Below are 21,052 nucleotides of genomic sequence, written 5' to 3'. Positions count from 1 at the left end.
TTTGACAGAACCATTCAAGTGAGTTGGTAGAAACCCCAAGAGATGAGTGAAAGTGGTATTTTTCATAAAATCCTTAGCAGGAGTCACTTCAACTCATCAAGTCTGCTTTGACCCTGAGAACAGGACTCTTTCTCTCTTCCCCCCCCCCCCCCCCCCCCCAGCAAGACCCAGGACCCCGGACCCCAACCGTCACCAACCGCAACCCTACATGGGTTTATGCAATGGTTGATCCACCAAGCCTTCACATCCCTGAACGTGGCAAGGCAGTTTTTTTTTGATTGGCTAATCCACTAACCTGCCTGTCCTTGCTGTACTCTTTGGTGCATCAAACATCCAGAATTATTCCCTATTGAACGTTCTGGAAAACTCTGAGCTGGCCTATCTGATTGGTATAATGAAAGGAGGGTGGGACAAGATAACAAAGGTAGTCAATGCTCAGACCATCTAATGTACAAAGTAATCTCATACTGTACTCTTTCCAGCCACTTCGCTGGTTGGTATCGTATCAATGCCATTTTGGTAAAACCATCTAGCAGAAAAACAGCATTAGTTGAAGGATAGAGACCTCCACCAGCTTCAAAATCCCACCAACGGTGATAATATGCTGTCGCCAGGCATTGTTGGGCAAAGGTAATCACTGATCCTCTGGATGCACTTCAGTCCTTTGAAAATTAGAGGGCACTGTGCCAATAATGAAGTAGCAAATTAGAGTTATCAAGATTTTTCCTTTCATTTCATTTTTTTCTATCAATCCTTACTGTGGGAAAGAAGTTTGAGTGTATTGAAGAACTACCAGATTTACTTTCTCTTCTGAAGCCTCAGAGATGAAAATGTGTTGCTGGAAAAGCGCAGCAGGTCAGGCAGCATCAAGGAGCAGGAGAATCGACGTTTTGGTCATGAGCCCTTCAGGAAGCCTTGGAGACTAAGACTCAACTGTGGATTCCAGAGGTGGAATGCAAATAGACATGAATTTGGTTTACAAGTCCAATCAAATGGATTTTTCTTTGAAGAACAGCTGGGGAAATGAACCTTGTAAGTATATGCTGCTGCTTCTTCTTCCCTTATGAAATATATGGGGCTTTGTAATACTTTAAAGATTTCTTTATTGCAGCAACCTGACAGAGCCCAGGAAGCTGGTAAACACAAGTTGAGTTGAATACGACAGCTGCATTCAAGGTGAACCTGGGTCAAAGGCATGAGGGAGATAGGAGGCTAACAAGTTGATGCGAGCTGATTTAAGTGAAGGAGTAGGCTCAAATGAAGAATAAGCCTCATTTGTTAACCTGTTGGGCTGAATAGTCTGTTGTTCTGTTATAAGCTGTAATATAAATGCAAACAATGCTTTAACTTTCTTTGCACTGAGTGGCTTGCTACATTTCAGAGGACACTTAAGAGTTGATCACTTTGCTATTGATCTGGAGTCACATGTAGTTCAGATGAGGTAAAGACAGCAGATTTGGTTCCCTTAGACAAGTTAATGAACCTCATGGGTCTGAGATCAACCAGGGACAGTTGGACCGAAGGGTCTATTTCTGTGCTGTACATCTCTATGACTCTGTCTTTCTTCAGCTGCTTCATCAATGAATATCCTTCCAAGAAGTTGAGCTGTTCTCTTATGGTTTCACAATGCTGAGCACCATTTGTAACTCCTCAGTTGATGAAGCAGTCTGCACGACTTGGCCATAATTCAGATTTGGGCTGGTATGTAACAAATTATATGCATTCCACACGAGAACCAGGCAATGACTACCTTAGACATGAATAAGATGAACCTTGTTGACTTGAGATTGAATGGCATCACTATCACTGAATCCCCCCCCCATCTTATAAATATGTTAGTTACAACAGCCAGTCCAATGCTGGGCATTTTGTTGCAAGTGATTAATTTCCTTGCATTCCAAAGTCTGTCCACCATTGACAAGGCACCAGTCAGGACAGTGCTGGAATACTCGCTGTTGCCTGGATGAATGTGAGAAACTTGACACCATTTCAGGTCAAAGCAACCCACTTATTGACACCCTAGTCATCACCAACGTTCTCTTAATCAATGAAGCATAAGGACAGCACTGTCCAATCTCTGTCTTTGATGTGGCACTTGGAAAAGCAATCAACTATAAGCTCCCTTCCAAGTCAAAAGAACAATATTGCTCTTCCTTCCCTATTATGAGATCAAAACTCTCGAACTCCATTCAAACCTCCCCAAGAAACTGCAATTGTTCAAGAAACTGGCTACCACTAGCGAAAGAGATGAGGGATATGCTAATGAATGTAAGTCTTGCCATTTACTCTCGTACTGTGAACTAGCAGTCATTCCTCTACAGCTGTGAAGGTTGGTTCCAAAAAGCCCTCACGCATGATTACATTTGAGTGTGGAACTGATTTAAAAATTAGCAAAGAAACAATTGGAAATAAACAACAGAATTTGACTGACAAGTCTAATCCATGACTCGAGGTTAGTCCACTGTATTGCAAACTGTATCTTCAGAACAGCTGTGTTTTTAAATTACCTTAACCATGGAAGTATACTGGTTTCAGATTTGTGGAAAATTAGCGAAGAAAATCTCAAAACACAATAATAAAATGCAGATTTGCCGTTGACCATTGGAATGAAAGCAAAAAGAAGGCAGCATGTTGCACTAACCCTTCAAAATTGTGGTGGAAAAATGTCCTTCATAACATTTCCCTTCTATTTGCAGCCCATGATTAAAATATTTAACAATTGCTACCTGCTGGGTCGATTATAGCCATGTGAATGCAGGACCAGAATCTGATGGTAAGCTGTTTATTCACAGGAAAAGATCCATGCAGGAATTTTTAAAAATGTCAGATCACTCTGGGACATGATTTTACTGATGTGACTGCATGCCTGGGGCTATTTGTGACATTTTGGTGCTGCCAAATGGAAATTACTGCTAATGTTAAGTCTTCTCTCTCTGTCCACAGAATGAAACAACCTGCCTGTGGCTCCTGTCATTCACTATTATTACTTAATAACCAGTCATAGTGGGACACTGTTCTCAACATTTCTTTCCCTCACTCAATGAATAGTGAACTAAGGTGGCACATCCAAATCGGTCCACCAATACTTCCTCTGATTTCCTCAGGACAGAGTGAATCCAATGAATAAATGCAGCCAGAGATGATTAGCAGTGTTCAGCAATTCACTGAATTGGCCTTTAAGTTCTGTTGTCGCTTTTGTCACAAGTTTGGGTATAAGGATCACTGGTCTTAGTATTGCATTGACAAAGTTCACAGTTTGCATCCAGCCACATAGAATAATTTCTGCCAACATGGCTGAAGGGACAAACTTAATAAAAAAAAAACCTCCATACCCCACGTAAATGACTGCTGCACTTTCCATCTGGTACCCTAAGTATCAAGTTGAGCAGAAATCTTTGCAAATTGGAAAAAAAAAACAGGTTACAATACTCAGTCAATAACAAAAGCTTGTGCTTTTTGGTCATTTTCTAGTGCATTCAGTTATATGTATTTATATATAATCTTTTTATCCACTGTCTGCACTTCCATTTTGACAGGACATTTATACAAGTTTGAGAGGAGAGTCTCTGTGTAGCCGATCAGGAAATAGAATTTTTGAGGTGGCAATTTCTGAATGAAGATGGCGCAGATGACAATCATGTTTGCTCTCCTCTTCACAACCACTTCATTGGCGAGACAGCCGTGAAAGGTTCCATAAATAAACTTGCGGATGAAAACCTCCTCAATTGTACGGTCTGCAGCTCCTTCTTCACCATCCAGATTGCCTGAATCAAGAGCAAGATATTTTTTATCGTTCTAACTGCATTGGCAGTCCTTAAGTACCAGAAACCTAATGCCAGTTCTTACAAATAGGACTACATTGTGCTCGACATTACCACTCTCAGGCAAGTCTGACAAGAACCAACAGTATGAAAAGTTAATGATTGTTTATGAACTGCAGATTGTAGAACATATTGAAAACAGAACATTTGAAGCAGATTAAATAACATTTAAGTATTAACTTGTTCATTATTAAATTGATATTAATAATAAATATTAATATCATCATGCATCGATTCTCAAGTAAGTTGCTGTGTGAAAGCAACTCTGCAAAACATAGAATGTTGAAGTACAGTCGCTTGGCTACATTGTATTGTATTTGGGATATATGTGTTCCTACATCTACAAGAACATGTGCAATTGTGGTTTCATTATTAGGATATAAATCAGTAGAAGCAGTTCAGACATAGTTCACTGCTACCTGGGATGGTAGATTTCTTTGAAGGAAAGGTTTGACAGGATGTACCTGTACACATTGTTTCTCTTTTTCTAAACTCCAATCTTTGACTCACTAAGAAGATCCAGAGAGGACTTGAAAAAATGGATGTTGAAATTACTGTGTTCCTGTTATGAGAGAAACCAGAACGACAGAGCTCATTTTAAAAGTGACCTTTTTTAACATCAGAGACAGAGTGGAGGAGATTGAGAGTCTGTGCAAGTCTCTGCTCAGGGAATGGTGAAGGTAGGGTCACTAATTTTTAAAGCAGAGAGAAACAGACTGTTTAGTAACAAGGGAATCCAAGATAATGGAGAGTAAGACCAAATGTGGAAGTGAGGACACATCAGATCAACTATGATTTTATTCAACTGCAAAGCCAACAGGAGGGACTTAATGGCCTACTTCTGCTCCAATTTTATATGTAATCAGAGAGCAAGTTTAATGCCTCTCCGAGCGTCACCATACAACCACATTTTAGTGAACTATCCTGCTCCTTGTACATTAATTCTGGGGGGCATTTTATATTTAACTAGCCAGGCTCAGAACACAATACTGTATCCAAAAAAAAATTAATTAGAAGTCACTTACTGGTGTGTTGGGACAGCCAGCCTTTTCTGTGAGCGATGAAGTGAGGTGGATGTGCCTCCTCATAAGTAACTGGTTTATCACCCTTTCCAACACGAACACGAGCTGCTCGATTCTAGGAAAAGCAGTAATCTTTAGCACTTGTTCTTGTAAACCAAGCTTCTTTTAATTCATCCTTCCTGTTATGAAGATGTGGGTGCACTGTACCTTTAACAGAGTTAAAAGCTAGCAGAACTACCTAACAGCACCAAGTGTTCTTGAAAGAAAGATATAATGTAACATCTGGTTAAACAACTCTATTAGCTGGTTGCCTGGAGAGGACAAAACAAATTCGAATTAAGCCAATCAGTTTAAATTACACCCCGAAAAATACCAAACTCCAATGAAGTTTGAATTTTGTAATTAACAATCTGAAAAGCCAATGATGCAATGGTATAAGACTGGGGAAAATTGAACAGTTGGAGGAGAACTATCAAGCCAACGACATCTTCAGTCTGCTCGGAGAATAGCTCTCTTAAAGGTACCCTTATCAATCAATAATCTGTGAAGCAGAAATCCCCAAGAAGAAAAGACGACACAGGAAGATCCAAATACAAAATTCGACAGATGCTGGTTTTGAAAACTTGAATTTCTGGTAAATCTTAACCACCTCCCCGCACCGATTATCGGACTAGTATAAAAGAAGGGAAAGTAAAAGATAGGTGAAAGGAAGGAGTTGCAGATAGTTTTTAGATAATTATTCTCTGTTATACTTTAAGAAATGAAGTGGTTAATGTTTACTTTAAATAATTCTTGACCTCCTGAATTTTCACAGATTACTGCACAGGACTAATTTTTTTTGTGTTGCTGGTTTATCCTATGTCATAATATTTCATACCTCTCTCAAAATCTGAACACAAAATAGTTAGATTGTATGCATCGTATCCCCAAAATTTGAAAGGTGCACCCTCAATGCAGTGACAGTAGTATCAGATAAACTGAGGAATTCAGAGCAGGATTTGGCCACTGGGTTTGTTCAGTCTGCTGCTCTGTTCATTCAGGTCATGGTTGATTTGATTGTGGCCTCTACTCTGTATTTCCTCCCTAATCTTAACTGCAATATTCCTTGAAAACAGCCATTTTAAACCACCATCCCTACCACTAGGAAAGACATAGACAGCAGCACTTGGGAACACCAGCACTTGCAAGCTGTAAGCCACACAGCAGCCCACTGTGAACTATTTTAAATCTCCAACCTCTGGTCAACTCCCCCTCTGTTTCCCTACCAGTCCCCAGTCCTAATTTTGGTTGGTAAATCTATGTTCCACCAGTTATAGGTTCATCAAGATTACTTCAGGTCAGCCAATGATTCAGTATAATTCCTGATAATTATCTTCAACTGCCTGTTCAGAATTCACCAGATGCCAATAATCAGATTACCGATGTAATCCTTTTACCTTGAAGCATGATGTTGTTGCGTGAATAGCCCTTCTCCATGCAGCCTCACATTGCCAAGATGACAAAACCTGAAATGCAATTTTCAAATGTGAATGACTTTTTAAAAAAAACTGCATGTGCAATTAAATACAAGTAAATCAAGCATTTTCCTCGTCAGTAAGATTCATTGAAGCTTGTGTTCCTTAACACTCAATAGTTGAGATAAACAATTTCACTTTGCAGGTTCATCCCTTTGATAAATTAAAGCAAAATACAGCAAATGCTGGAAATTTGAAATACAGAATGGCCGGGACAGAGTGGATGTTGGGAAGATGTTTCCATTGGTATGGGAGACAAGGACCGGAGGACACAGCCTTAGAGTGAAGGGAAGACCTTTTAGAATGGAGATAAGGAGAGTGGTGCATCTATGGAATTCATTGCCATAGAAAGCTGCAGAGGCCAGGTCATTGAGTATATTTAAGAGTGAGATAGGTGCTCGAGTATCAAGCAGATCAAAGGTTACGGGGAGAAAGAGTTTGAGAAACTTATCAGCCATGATTGACGGTGGAGCTAATGGGCTGAACTGCCTAATTTCTACTGTTATGTCTTAGGGTCAACATTGGTCTGTGATGTGGAAAGCAACTTGCAGGCTGCAATGAGGTTGCAGGTTTGAAAGATGCTGTTGAAGGAGTCTTGGGTGAGTTGTTGCAGTACATCTTGGAGGTGGTACATATTGTTGCTACTGTGTACTGGTGACGAAGGGAGTGCATGTGGTGTCAAATAATCTGGCTGCGAGGTTGCAACTGCACCCATCAGGCAATTGGGGTGTATTCCATCATTCTCCTGATTTGTGCCTTGTCGATGAGGGGTAGGCTGTGGGGGTCAGGAAATGAGTGACTCACCGCATGATTCCCAGCTTCTGACCTACTCTCGCAGCCATAACATTTGTATTTGAACAATACTTTATTTGGCTTAGATTTAAGGTTAGGAAATATAAATTTACAAGTAAAGTTAACTGGTCGAGCATCCATGCCACTTCTGGAACAGAGTCCCAAAACTATATCATCTGTTCTGTGTACAAGTGCTTCCTAACATCTCTCCTGAAAGTCTGTTTCCACTGTTTGGAGATCAGACAATCTTTAGCTATCCCCTCTTTCCCTGTTAATATCTTGAAGATTTAGATCAGATCACTCCTTCATTTATAAATACAAGAGATAACAGATTTAATTTGTGTAATCGCTCATAACATAACCCTTGAAGTCAGGTATTATTGTGAACCTGTGGTGTTCTCCCTTAACTATACTCGCTGAAATGTGATACCCAGATCTATTCCTAGTGTGGGCTTACCACCATAACTTCGGCTTCTTTGTATTCCAGTTGTCCAGACACAAAGGCCAGCATTCTTATGAGTTACCTTAATTATTTCCTATATGTTAGTGAAATTGTAATGATTTATTGTAATGCACCTCAACACTCCAGCCCGGGAATCACTGGACCTAGAACCGAAGCTAGAACTCTGGATCTTTCCCGTGTAAGCTATGTGAAAGGTGCGCAAATTTATTCTTTTTTGATCCATAACGGAGTACATCAAATTTGCTTGCATTGAACTCCATCTGCCGTAGGATCCTTCACTGATATTATGCTCTTCACAATCTGCAAGGCGGTCTGTGCCAATGATGCAAGTCGTTAACAACAGGGCCGTCCAGATTCCTTGCTAAACTGACACAATTCCATCAGCAACGCGTCAGGGATCTGGACGAGGGACCGTCACCCGCGAATTCTCTCGCCCGGTGAGAACAGCGATGAAACGCACAAGCAGAAACAGAGAAAAGTCATTTGTGTTTTGTTTTACCGACAGCTTCCGGCAGACCAGCGCCGCCATGTTGCATTCGCAGAGGATGACGGGGCGCCGAGATGAACGCGACAGCTCAGCGACCAGACTGTCGCCGTGGCCTCTCCGTTTTGCAATGATCCGACGACACGCGCAAACAGAGCGATCAACGATTTGCTTTTCAATTTTTTAAAAAAAAAAGTTACGGAGAATGAAACAAGCCCAACGCGCAGCAGAGCTTCGGCGGCAACGTGGCGATGTCGTTAACGGTCGCTGCGCGCGGCGAATGGCGCGTGAGTAGTGCGCAGGCGCTTTTAACGGTCGCTGCGCGCGGCGAATGGCGCGTGAGTAGTGCGCAGGCGCCGTGGTGGCCTATAACGGTCAGCAGCAGGAGGGGGAGGAGATGGCGGACTCGTGGGTGTGTTGTGTCTGCCGTTCTACCCCCCCCCCCCCCCCCCCCAGTTTGGTGCATGGAGCAACACTTGCTCCGAAAAAATCAGCCAGTCGCTTGATTTTTTCAGATCTTCTTACCACCGGTCTCCCGCCCCAATCCCCCCCACACACACACACAAAAAAGGAAGTTTGCGTGACTGGGTTTGGCCGCGGGGGCGAGACCAGACATGATGGGCAGAATGGACGACTCCTGCGCCGTCTCAGTTCCGTGACTCTTTCAAAGTTGCAGGTGGAAGCGGCGAAAACAGTGCTCGGTCGGGACCTTGGGAGCAAGGTAGTCAGTTGAGAGAAATAGACACAACAGTTTGTACGTGTGTATCAGAAGGAAGAGAGTCGCTCAAGGTCCACCTGGGAATAAAGCGGGTGAAATGTCCTTCAGAACAAAGATGTTGATGGTTAAAAGTAGAGAGAACTTGCTGTAACTGTACAGACGCCACGTCTGGAGAATGGTGTACAGTTTTGGTCTCTCTACTTTTAGGAGAGATGGGAGAAAGTGAGTACCAGATGAGAGTCAAAAAGTGTGGTGCTGGAAAAGCATAGACGTTGGTAGATGTCCTTGGCTTCCATGCTTTTTCTATCTGGACTCCGACCCACCCTTGGAGGACCCCTTCTCCCATCCAACACACCTCATCCACCTGGATACCCTGTGCTTGCCTATTGCCTTCACTCCATCTTCATCTACCTATCGCATTCTCAGCGAGCTTCCCACCAGTCCCATTCACCTCCCATTTATCTCCCAGCCCCCTTGGGCCATCCCTCATTCCTGATGAAGGGCTTGTGCTCAAAACGTTGATTCTCCTGTGCCTGAGGTGCTGCCTGACAGGCTGTGCTTTTCCAGCACCACATTCTTTGACTTTTAGGAGAGATATACAGGAGTCGCATGGGAAGCAGTTTCGGGAAGGCTTTGGTAGGTTGTCTTATGAGGAATGTTGAAGTTGTTGGACTGAAATTCAGTGCAGTTTAGAACATTTAAAGATGATTTCATTGAAATATCTCAGATTCTGAGGGGTGCTTCACTGGTCAAGTGCTGAGAGGAGAATTTCAGCAGAATCTTGAATTGCAACTCTGATTTAAAATAAGGGCACTTGCAATAGAGGCTAGAAGGGTCACCAGCTTTGGAATTTGCACCCCAGTTTACAGGTCCTTGGTAAGACCACGTCTTGGAGTATTGTGAGCAGTTTTGGTTTCCTTATCTGAGGATGGATGTTCTGGCTATATAAGGAGGCAATAAAGTTTACCAGAATGATCCCTTGGATGGCAGGACAAACATTTTCGAAAAGACACTAAATTAGTTTGGACGATATTAGCTGAAGTTTAGAAAAAGTTGCGGGGGGGTGGTTGTGTATGGGAAGGAGCAGACATCTCAGAGACTAACAAAATTCTACCAGGACAAGACTGGGTAAATACAAGAAGGGATGTTTCCAATAACTGGGCAGTCCAGAACCAGGGGTCACTGTCTAACGATCATTTAAGACTGAGACTTGGAAAAATGTCTTCACACAGAAAGTGATGACTTTTCTGCTATAGAGAACATGGTTGAGGCGAAAGGAGTTAGATATTGTTCTTGGGATTGAAGGGATCAAATGGTACAGGGAGAAAGCAGAAACAGTTGGATGATCAGCCGTGATTCCTTTTCCTAATGTGGATGTTGGAAGCAAATAATAAATACAGGTTTCGGGGGATGTGCCAGAAAACATACTTCTATATCTTGTTCTACAAATCTGAATATGATTTACTACTTTGTCAGATTTAGAGACTGAAATTATATCCTGTGTATATATTTCTCGTCGTCCTGGAGTGTCCCATTAGATCTGCACCTTCTTGAATACTTCCCATATATATGCAGTCTTTCCTTGTGAAACCTGTGGATATGTACCTTATTTCTTGTTGACCTCTGATTTGTGGGATTATGGGGTAGGTGAGACAAAACCAAGTTTGGAAGAACTTCGGCATAGACTTTTTCAGTTAGTTTATTTATGGGATATTCCTCGTCAGGATTCCTCATTGGTTGTTTAGCGTAATCCCAACTTTTCATCCATTGGCCTTGTCTGCCCCATAGTGATAACTTGTTGGTTTTTATCTGCCCCCTCTGCTCATTTCAGTCATTTTGCTGTGATGAGCTATTGTCTTCATTTGAGAATTATCACTGCAATTACCAAATTTTCCTGGAGTAAATATACCACCATTGGTAATCCACACAGCAAACACTGCTCTGAACTGTGGTCTGTCTGTTCACTTTTTCCTCATAAATCTTAAACTCTTAAATTAGAATTCATTTTGCCCAAGCTGCTCCTCTAAATGAAATGTTAAGATGGCTATAAAGACCAGTGATATTTGGCTGTTTTGTACAATGCATTTCACAAGAAAATCTTTTAGATTTTAACTTGATCAAACTGAACTGATTTTTCCTTGTTTGTCATGATTTGAAGGTGCTGGTGTTGGACTGGGATGAACAAAGTTAAAAATCACGCAACACCAGATTATAGTCCAACAGGTTTATTTGGAAGCACTTGCTTTTGGGAAGGTGTGAGCTTAAAGTCTGTCTTTCTGTGCCCCAATGATTCTATTTCGACTAAAGGGAATTACAGATTCTTAACTAGATTCATGTAGTCTTTGAGCAAAATAAAATGTAATTCTGCAAGTACAAATTCACCTCACAAAGTTATGTGTCTGTGAGAGTGTGTGTGTGTGTGTCTGTGCCAGAGTGGCCGAGCAGTACCCATGGGGATGGCCTCAAGCAGGACCTTGGGTTCATGTCATACCATTGCACTATATACACACACGCATACACTCTGACAGACCTGTACACTCTGACAGACCCATACACTCATCCACTCACATACACACCCCACACTCGCACCCAGATGTGCACCCTCTCAAAGACTTAGATCCCTTTACACTCACAGACACTCACACCCATCCCCACCCCCCTCGCCACACACACGTACGTTTGTGGGGTGAAATTATACTTGCAGAATTGCATTTTAATTTGCTCAAAAACTGCATGAAACCATGTAAGAGTCTGTAAATCCTTTCTTTAGAAATAGAATCTGTGAACATTGGGGCACGGGCACCTCACACCTTGAATGCATTTTCTGAGCTGATGTGGCACCTATTGTTAAAGTTCACTTGAGAATTTAACATTTTTTAAAAAAAAAGTTCTGGGATTTACATATGAAAGAACAGAAACCAACATGGTCATTTTAAAAGATGACAGACTTAACAAACAAAATTTAATTTTTCAATGTAATATCAATATAATTTCAGTTAGATCACACTGTAAACTTTGGCTATAAATTCTGTGTCTTGCGACCTTATATTTCACAATCACCTGAAAAGGAGCAGTGCTCCGAAAGCTAGTGCTTCCAAATAAACCTGTTGGGCCATAACCAGGTGTTGTGATTTTTTAACATCCGTGGACGAGATCCACACAAGCATCATACCATTAACTTTGTTTCTCTTTCCACAGATATTGTCAGAGCTGCTGAGTTTCTCCAGTATATTTAATTCTTAACTTTACAACTTGAGCAACTCCAGCATTTTGCCTTTACTTCCTTACGGGATTTCCGGTGGCTGTCTTGATGTGTTATGCACCGCATGATGAAAATGAATGAGACTATCACAAGAAATTACATAGCTAATGAGTGGCAATGTGATTTTCAAAGCATGAGAAATTCCTAAATGCGCAGTGTGCATGTAAAATAAAAAAAATATGGTGTGGACGCATTCTCCTTGGAATTTACATCTCCTCTTGAGGAGCACTTGAGGCCTACACTGTCCAGTATTTAGAAGCTTGAGAGGAGATCTAATTGAAATAATGTGAAAGGCAATGAACCAAGTAGACACAATAGATGTTACCTCATCTTGGGTAATCTAGAACAAGCAGTTGAAAAGTTTTAGGATAAAGGGTTTAAAACAGAGAAAAAATAATTCATTCTCTGAAAGCGTCACATTTCTGTGGCATTCACTAACCAAGAGGGCACGGGCTGTCAGGACACTGAATAAATTTGAGGAGAACATGGACCAATTTTTTATAAGCAACTATTATGAGGAAAATTGGCAGCAAATGGAAGTCAGCATGATAGTACTGAATGGTAGTACTGAATTACTCACTCCTGCTCTGTTCTTTCAGCTGTTCTCCAAATCAGACAGGTATACTTTACCAATCATGTTACTATTTGAAATGTATGTATGTGAACTGAGCTGAAGAAGAATGTCTCTGTTCCAGGAAAGCTCTTGAATGTTCACCACATGAAATCAATTAGTATAATTCATTTATTAAAATAAATACATCTGCTTGATCACTAAGCGAATGCAATTTTTGAAGTGGGAGGAGTGCTTTGTTCTCAGACAAGGAAATCTACTTCATTGGGTTGTTGATTAATTAATCTTCCTTTTCTGCTGGACCATCTGTGCTATTCAGATGTTAAGTATAAGTTCCAAAAGGTGGTTAATGTGAGCACTTTCGTGGCACAGTGGTAGTGTCTTGGTTCTAAAACACAATCAGCTTGTGTTCAAAGCCCACATTTGCAACAAAATGCAATTTTGGTAAAACCTTTTGGAAGCAAAACGCGGCAGCATCTGGTGGCACTCCCTGCAGTTATTGAGTTTGAACTTGATTTTACTCAGCACTAAGTTCACTAACCCGAATTAAATTAATTAAGCTACCCTTTCCTATTTCAGACTACCTCTAAGGGTCTACCTAGGACTTGAACCCAGGGCCTTTCAAATCTCATCCCCACTCTCTAACCACATGGCCACCAGACACATGCCTGAAAGGGAAGACATTTCACAAATACTTATATACTGAAGTATATAGGAATTCATGTCAAAGTCCATTCTTCATCTGATACTTTCACAAGCTCACACTTTGGAATTCTGAGTTCAAGTCAAAATGCCCCTTCTTCTGTGTTCAACAAGGCTAAGATTTGTACTCAGGACTACTGTAATGAGCAAAAAAACAAAGAACTAAGTAGGTTGGCAGCTTGAAAGCAACAAGCAAAAACAGAAATTACTGGAGCAATTCAGGAGGTTTGGCAGCATCTTTGGTGAGAAAATAAATGTTTCAAGTTCAGTCATTCTTAAGAACAAATACCAGTGCTGAAGGGTCACTGGATTCGCAATTTCTGTTCTTATCTGCTGTTAACAGCCTCTTACTTGGATGACAAAAAAGACACATGCTTTGTCTTGAAGATTTTCACTTTGACCCAGAATTGTGTGTTCCATTTTATGTATTTCTTCTCTGATCTAAAATCTAGTTTCTCATCAATTTATGATGCTATCAAGTTAATACTACTCCCAGATAAAAATCTAGAAAAATGGACAGAAATTTAATTCCCTCAACAGGCCATCACCCAGTAATGAAGTAATCAACAGATGGGGAATAATGCTGCTTCACGATCACTTTGTTGCAAATGGTGAAATTAAATATTTGCCTAAAAAATGAGAAACAATATTAATAGCTGCTCCTCCAGCATTCTTCTTTTAGGCTCAACAGTTTGGGTTCAACGATTAATGAATTTTCTGAAGAATGTTGTTACTATGCTGGATCAGAATCTAAAATTATTGACTTTTTCTTCGTTCTTATTCCAAAATGTGGGTGTTTCAAAAGAAGAATACAAATGAAAATTCAGTGAATAACAAAGTCCTGTCTGCAGCAAAGAATGTCACAACTAAAAATTCAGGGTAATCTCAAACAAATTGGGCATTTCAAAAAGAAACAGAAACAGCAAGTGGGCTGCCTATCTGTGTCCTCCCCCCAACTTAAAGTAATTTATCCTAGATATGTCTGTTTCCCTCCAGGAAGAGATCAAAAATGTGGTTTAAAACTGAGTGTGTGTACTGCATTGCTGTGAGGGCTATAATTTTAAGAATAGCCAGTTTAAGTATACTATGTCAAAAACAATTAAGGCAAAGGAATTTTGAGGAACCCAAGTTTGATTACCTAAGAATCTTGGATGCTCAACTGCCTTTGCTCCTGCTACCAATGTAACTATGGAGGCAGCAGCAGCATTGTATCTGGTCTTGACAAATAATTCAGAGACTTCTTTTTGTCTGTGTAATTACAAATATATGTCATTTCGACGAGATTCTTTTACACCACTGGTTCTTCTCACATTTAATAGCATAATTTTTCAAAAGCCGAGTGAAGTGGCTCCTTTTAAAGCATCAGTTCATTTGAATCTGGGAGAAAGACATCCAGAGGGAAAAGGATTCTTTACAAATTAACCTTGCCGGCTATGACCAACCACAGGTGAATAACCAAAATGAGCCAGTCCATGCTTCCCAATGTGGAAGCTTAATGATTTGAGGTGTCCTGTCTCACAATGTAACAAATTGGAGAACCTTGCTTCAGGTTCAAGCTAGAAGTCCAAAATAAATTATTGTGTGGTTACAGGGCAGCTTTCTCGGAATTGATGTTACATCAGCTAAAGTCCACAAGGTCAGATGTCAATACCTCTGGTCTGCAAGTTAAATGAACTCAGCCTGTATGGGAGCAAGGAACCAACCCAACTGTAAAGAAACTTAGCAATCTCATGAACATCGCAAAGTTATCTCACTCTATGGCCAGCAAACACATTCGCTGAAATCCTTCTGCTCAATGTTAACAATGTTGACTGAGATCTGTTGGAAGAACCACTAGCATGGTAAATGCTGACCGGAGTCCGGCAAGACTCAGCATCATGGTAGATATGTACGTAATGTAACCTCCCTACTTTTGGGGTCCATTACTCCACAATAAAACAGTAACATTCATTGGCTTGTCAAGTTCTTACTGTACCTGCATACTAACTCTCGGCAATTTATGCACTTTGAGAGCCTCATCCAACTCTGTCTCAAAGCCCTGCAATCTATCACCATTTAAATCATGTTTATTTTTAATTTTTCCTTCCAATATGGATAATTACACATTTTCTTAAATGATTCTCCGCTTGCCATTATTCCTCCACTTTGTTCTTCCATTAAATTATAGAATAAAATGGGATTTCTAAGTTTACTTAAGTGAAGAACTAAACATCTAGTATATTTTGAAGTGGAATACCCAAGAGCTTTTGCTTATTCTCAAAAATGTTTTCACTAAACTGGAACTAGGCTGAATTTCAATGTGTAAACAGTACTGATACAACATAAATCATGATCAAAACAGTAAGTTCACACTGTAGTCATATTGTCAAGTTTATTTCTGACATATCAACAATTTTAAATGGTGAGAGGAACACATAGACCACATCCTGTAACATATTATTTTTTTGTCCTCATATAAACCAGACCTGACAGAATTTCAGCTGCAGAGAACTTGAATAATTAAAAAAAAAATCACATTTCATATTCAGGCAAGTTGCTGTGTAAAAAGCAAATATAGTCCATCATTTTCAAACGTAAAAATATCTCCAGCAAAATCAGCACTTCCACACTTCAAGCCACATGAGGCATTAAATGAGATACAACTCATTTGTTTAATTCATGGTTCCACAGCCGTTGTAAAAAAAAATTAAAAAAAGATCCACACACAGCTCATTACACTTAAGATCCCTAAGCTGTCTAATTTAAAACATCCATAAAAACACGATAAGAGGAGTCCTCTCAATGCGTTTCCACAGCCCCTGCACAAAATTGTTAAGCGGTTGATCAAGTGCATGCAAACCAGGTCTTCATTACACACAGCAGACAAAAAAAGGTTTTATGCTGTTACAAAGCTCAGAAAGGAGAAGGTAAGAGAAATGTAGAGCTCCACGGGCAACTTCTTTTGAAACCAACAGGGTTAATTATGTCATGCAAAATAACATTTTTTTTGGCTATTTTAATAAGCTATTTTCTACACAAGTTTAACAAAGAAACCACAAAGTGATCATGCCTTTCTGAGAGGCCTTCCAGCTAGACTGATCTCAGACATCAGATTGTATCACTACACGCACTCAAGACTCTGTAATTTGAAAACAAAGCTCAGTACATCATCTGAACCCATGGCAAGTTAAACACAAAAATTATTGGCTATAAATATTTAACATGCATTTGTAAAAATGCATATACAATTTTAACTGATGGCAATAGTTTTTCTTTAAATCCTAGAGTTGGTAGCACAGTATAACAAAACAGTAAAGAACATCAAATTAAATCTGGCTACTTCAATATGATATAGTTAACTCATTCACTTTTTAAAAGAACAGAATCAGGGAGGTGTTCGCCCGAGCCTTGTCAATTTTCTCAGATCACTGCTATTTCAAGTGATGTACTTGTTACCTCTTAAATTCATTTTTTCTTTAAAGGTTGTTCTATCAAACCAATACATTTCACATAGAACAGAGGAAAAATCCATGAACAGAGCTACCTTTCTTCCTCCACTACAGCATACATAATATTTAAGAAATGAAAAATCAGGTCGCTGTGTTTGTTCATATACTTGAAGCAACCTTGTGAGACAAGTTGTTGATGGCAGAAGACTGTTTCAAAAGTAATGTTTTCCACATTTTAAAAATTGTTTGTGAAGCCGTTTTTGAATTAACTGTTGGCTGCTTAATTTGATTGGCTGCCTTCTGCCTTAATACCATCCAGAAGTACTAGTGGCTGCGATGGGGCATCATGTACGGTTTCACTGAGTCAAGTGTAAGGACATCAGAATTAAGTTCCCGAAAGAATAAGTGACACATCTTTAGTGTACAAGAAAATATAAAATGGAACACTAACCCTCCAACATTAGGATGATCACCATTAAATGTTAACCTTCATGCTTTGGCAAATGTTTTGAATGAATTGTACAAATCACTGCCATCAAATGTGAATTATATAAAGTACATATACAGTAGCCATTTTTGATTTTGTAAATTTTTTTGTTTTTTTTAAGTTAATGTCTACATCTTGAGACAGTTGAAAGAAACACCATATAGTTCCACGAACGTGACAATTATGCAGCCACCAGGAGCATAATGTGCATGCGGACACGTGCATGTTACTGCTGGTCTTCAGAGGCCACCAGATCGCGGCTCAGCTTGAATGTTTGCTTGGGCCAGAACTCTGCCAACTTCTTCAATTCTGCAGAGAAAATTTCAAATAAATTATAAGCAGAGTCTTTCACATTTTATGAATGATAAGCAAGTTCACTTGGAGCTTGATCAATCAGCAAGAACACGGGGAAAGCATAATAAGATCTAACTGGAGCTGTGAACTGTTCAAATTTACCAAACCCTCCCACAAGGAAGTTGGTCCCATTCTAGTTGAAGTACAAACCACCCTTTTTAACCACGGTCCCAGTGATGCAGGAATTTGAAAACTACATTCCTACACCAACCATGCATAGAGCCATCTGCTCTACACTTTTATTTTAGGAATTGGTTTAGCTCAGTTGGCTGGATTGTTAGTTTGCAGAACAGCGTGGGTTCAATTCCCATCACCGGTTTGAGGTTACCATGAAGGGCTCTCCTTTTCAACCTCTTCCCTCAACTGAGATCTGGTGGCCCTCAGGTTAAATCACCACCAGTTGCTTCTCTTTAATGATACAGCAGCCCCTATGGTGGTAAGACTATGGCAACTCAACAATCAATCTTTTATTTCTGTACTTGTTAGCATGTGGCACTGGAAGTAATACAGAGATTAGAACCTTAGAGATCCTGCTTTGTCGAGCTCCATGAATTCTTGATGCAAGACCACATTCCTCACTCTATCTATCTCGTTGGTATCAACATGTGCCAGGACCTCTGGCTTATCATCCTACCTACTCCCTTGAGCTACTGTGTGAACACCTGTCTAAATGTTCTAGGTGAAAGTGAAGACTGCAAATGCTGGAAAAGCGCAGCAGATCAGGCAGCATCCAAGGAGCAGGAGAATCGATGTTTCGGGCATGAGCCCTTCTTCAGGAATGAGGAAAGAAAGCCATTTTCCTCAATCCTGAAGAAAGGTTCATGCCCGAAACGTCGATTCTCCTGCTCCTTGGATGCTGCCTGACCTGCTGCGCTTTTCCAGCAACACATTTTCACCTCTCTAAATGTGCAAGCCACATAATAGTGAAACTTGTGGGTGTGCCATTCAAAACTCAAACTCGTTTTTGCAATTTGCACCTCTTCCTGCACACACCATCCAGGACACCGGGCGGGTCCTTGACTTCACTGTCCAAAGTAAAATTTGGAGTACTTGCAAAGTTTCAAACATCTTTCAGGCATGCTAAGCTTCATACCGAGATCCACCAAAGTCATTAAAAAATGAATTAAGAGCGTGCTGAATTGATGCTGACTCTTTAAAAACTACCTTTATTTCCCTTTCTCTCATTGGACATGAAGTGATGAACCAATGTTGAAATCATACCTTCACTGGAGTGGTGCTGCTGGAGAACCCGAGCAGTGGAAGTGAACATTTTGCCATTTGCTGTCCCGACGGTGCCAGACCCGTGTCTCCTCTGACTGGGTTGTCCGTGGCCTACCCTGAATGTCTATATACTGGGTGAGGCGAATGTATGCTATGCAGGCAGCATCTTCTCCAATTAGATGCACGTGAGGATTCAAAATAGTTGTGTGGATGGGTTTGCTGTTTTTAGATAACACTGCATGAGAGAAAGAGTTGAACAGTTGTTGATTTTATTAACTACTGTGGACAAGTTCATTTACTTTACATCAACGGGAATTCTCTATGTGGAGAAACAGAAAAAGGCACACAATTTTCAGTTTCTGTGAGCAACAAGTGCTCCTTAATTTGTCCTGTTTTAGTACATCTATAAGTATGTTGTGTGGACACTTCAGTACATTAGACTAAAATAGGTCACTGAATTCCTAATCTCTGCTTCAGTGCTGATGAGATGCAGCCTATCCCAGAGAAGTGGACAGATAAAGGTATGTTACCTTCACACAACCTAGTAACAACTTTGAAAATGAAATTACTCAAAGCAAGGCAATGAGTTGCGTCTCTGAAGTTCACCATGTGCGTAGATAGGCATGAACAGAAAATGGGATGGTGAGAGGTCAATCCTTGTCTTGGAATTTGGGAGAAGACTGTGTTTATGTGACAGGCCAGTTTTTGGAGTTGAACTGAGGAAGTTGCCTCTCAAATGAGATGGCAGTCAGACATCACCCAGCCGATGTAGAGATTGTATTCATTGCCAGCATTTCAGAATATTCTCATTAAATACTTTCCCAAGGACTTGTAATATTTATTGGCCGATCTGCCAAAACTGACACCAAAAGATAGAAAATGAGACATTTTTGAAAAGAAAGCAGGAATAGTTGACCAGGAGTATCCCCCCTAAGTATTAAGTGTAATACTATCCCTTATCAAAAATGTACTGTACCTTTAAGGGGGAATGAAAATTGTTTTGCACTGAGAACTTGCAGGTACCTGTATTGTGACTGACTAGCAGTCTCAGTGTACTGGAAAATTGAAAATATGTAACATTTGGCTGTGAAACAAATATCTGCATTTTGGCTGCTATGTTGACAACAATTTGAATTTAACTAATCAGTTTAAATTATGCCGCAGGATACTAAAACCCAATCTTTGAATTTACTGATTGTCTCTGGATTAAATTGCCTGGAGCAGTGTTCTTTAGAGCAATATGATGGTGCTATTTTCTGAATCTGTACATTTTGAGGGAGCAAAAATGGCCTTTAGAAGAGTGATATGCTCTTGTCAGACGTGGGAGTTTAGGGAGAATTTACATTACTGCAGATTATGTCTGCAGGAAATGTCTTTGGTTGCAAATCCTATCAGATCGAATAGGATGGTTGGAACAATAGTTAGAGGCAATGAGGAATTTACAAGTGCAAGGGGGTGTGATGGATGGCAGTTATTGCAAGGAGAAAAGCCGAAGATAGTCAGATAATTGGGTCAACTCCAGGAAAGGTAGGAGAGGTAGATTAGGTAGTACAGGAGTCTTCTGTGGCTATCCCTATTTCAAACAAGTATGCTGTTTTGGAAAATGTAGGGGTTGATGGACTTTCAGGGATCAAGAGAGGCTCTAATATCGTGATGGGTAAGGTGGATTCTAAGTGATTGATTGTGATAGGTAAATGTCAGAGTTAGAGGCACAGACAGATGTTTCTGTAGCCAGCAGTGAAAAATCAGAATGGTGTGTTGCCTCCCTGGTGCCAGGATCAAGCATGACTCAGAAAGGGTGCAGAATGTTCTCAAAAGGGAATGGGACCAGCAGGAGGTCATTGTACACATTGGAACCAACGACGTAGGAAGAGAAAAGGATCTGAAGAGAAGATTGAGAAAGTTAGGCAGAATTTAGAAAGGAGGCCCTTTGAGGTAGTAATATTTGCATTACTCCTGGTGCTGCGAGCTAGTTAGGATAGGAATAGGAGGATAGAGCAGATGAACGCATGGCTGAATAGCACATGCACGGGAGAAGGGTTCATTTTGTTGGATCACTAGAATCTCTTCTGGGGTAGAAGTGACGTGTATAAGAAGGATGGATTGCACCTAATATACTGGCAGGGAGATTTGCTCGAGGTGCTGGCGAGGATTTAAACTGAAAAGGTGGGGGTGGGATGGAGACCCAGGGAGACTGTGAGGAAAGAGATCAA

General features: G+C 40.5%; 2 protein-coding genes and 1 long non-coding RNA gene across 38 annotated transcripts in view; 1 reads left to right on the top strand and 2 right to left on the bottom strand.

Moving 5' to 3' along the window:
• Nucleotides 1–2,267: 2,267 nt before the first annotated feature.
• Nucleotides 2,268–8,382, bottom strand: mrps24 (mitochondrial ribosomal protein S24). Its single transcript, XM_072554115.1, has 4 exons — nt 8,112–8,382; nt 6,280–6,348; nt 4,847–4,958; nt 2,268–3,764 (listed from the first exon to the last, which is right to left on the bottom strand). Exons 1-4 carry the CDS (start codon nt 8,139–8,141, stop codon nt 3,481–3,483), a joined length of 495 nt encoding a protein of 164 aa, XP_072410216.1. The 5' UTR covers nt 8,142–8,382; the 3' UTR covers nt 2,268–3,480.
• Nucleotides 8,383–8,542: 160 nt separating this feature from the next.
• LOC140459702 (uncharacterized) lies at nt 8,543–15,299 on the top strand. The gene is made up of 2 exons (XR_011953851.1): nt 8,543–8,817; nt 14,941–15,299. It is a non-coding gene; the product is annotated as an uncharacterized lncRNA (long non-coding RNA).
• A 407-nt stretch (nt 15,300–15,706) lies between these two features.
• Nucleotides 15,707–21,052, bottom strand: part of LOC140459699 (calcium/calmodulin-dependent protein kinase type II subunit beta) — a 265,742-nt gene continuing 260,396 nt past the window's right edge. For all 36 annotated transcript variants that reach the window (XM_072554076.1, XM_072554075.1, XM_072554080.1 and 33 more), the window contains 2 exons: nt 18,840–19,074; nt 15,707–17,573 (listed from right to left, as the gene is read on the bottom strand). In XM_072554076.1, the coding sequence (XP_072410177.1) occupies nt 18,842–19,074 (233 nt within the window). In that variant the 3' untranslated portion in view covers nt 15,707–17,573; nt 18,840–18,841. The remainder of the gene's footprint in view (nt 17,574–18,839; nt 19,075–21,052) is intronic.

The sequence above is a fragment of the Chiloscyllium punctatum genome, chromosome 35 (assembly GCF_047496795.1).
Source record: "Chiloscyllium punctatum isolate Juve2018m chromosome 35, sChiPun1.3, whole genome shotgun sequence".
Lineage (NCBI taxonomy): Eukaryota > Metazoa > Chordata > Chondrichthyes > Orectolobiformes > Hemiscylliidae > Chiloscyllium > Chiloscyllium punctatum.
The sequence above is the reverse complement of the archived record's forward strand: the minus strand, read 5'-3'. Positions and strand labels throughout refer to the sequence as shown.

Excerpts from the sequence above, each read along its gene's own strand:
- mrps24 (XM_072554115.1), bottom strand. The coding sequence starts at position 8,141 with ATGGCGGCGCTGGTCTGCCGGAAGCTGTCG. Across the intron at positions 6,349-8,111 it reads TGGTCTGCCGGAAGCTGTCG|GTTTTGTCATCTTGGCAATG; the intron begins GTAAAACAAAAC and ends ATTGCATTTCAG. Across the intron at positions 4,959-6,279 it reads CAACAACATCATGCTTCAAG|AATCGAGCAGCTCGTGTTCG; the intron begins GTAAAAGGATTA and ends TGCTTTTCCTAG.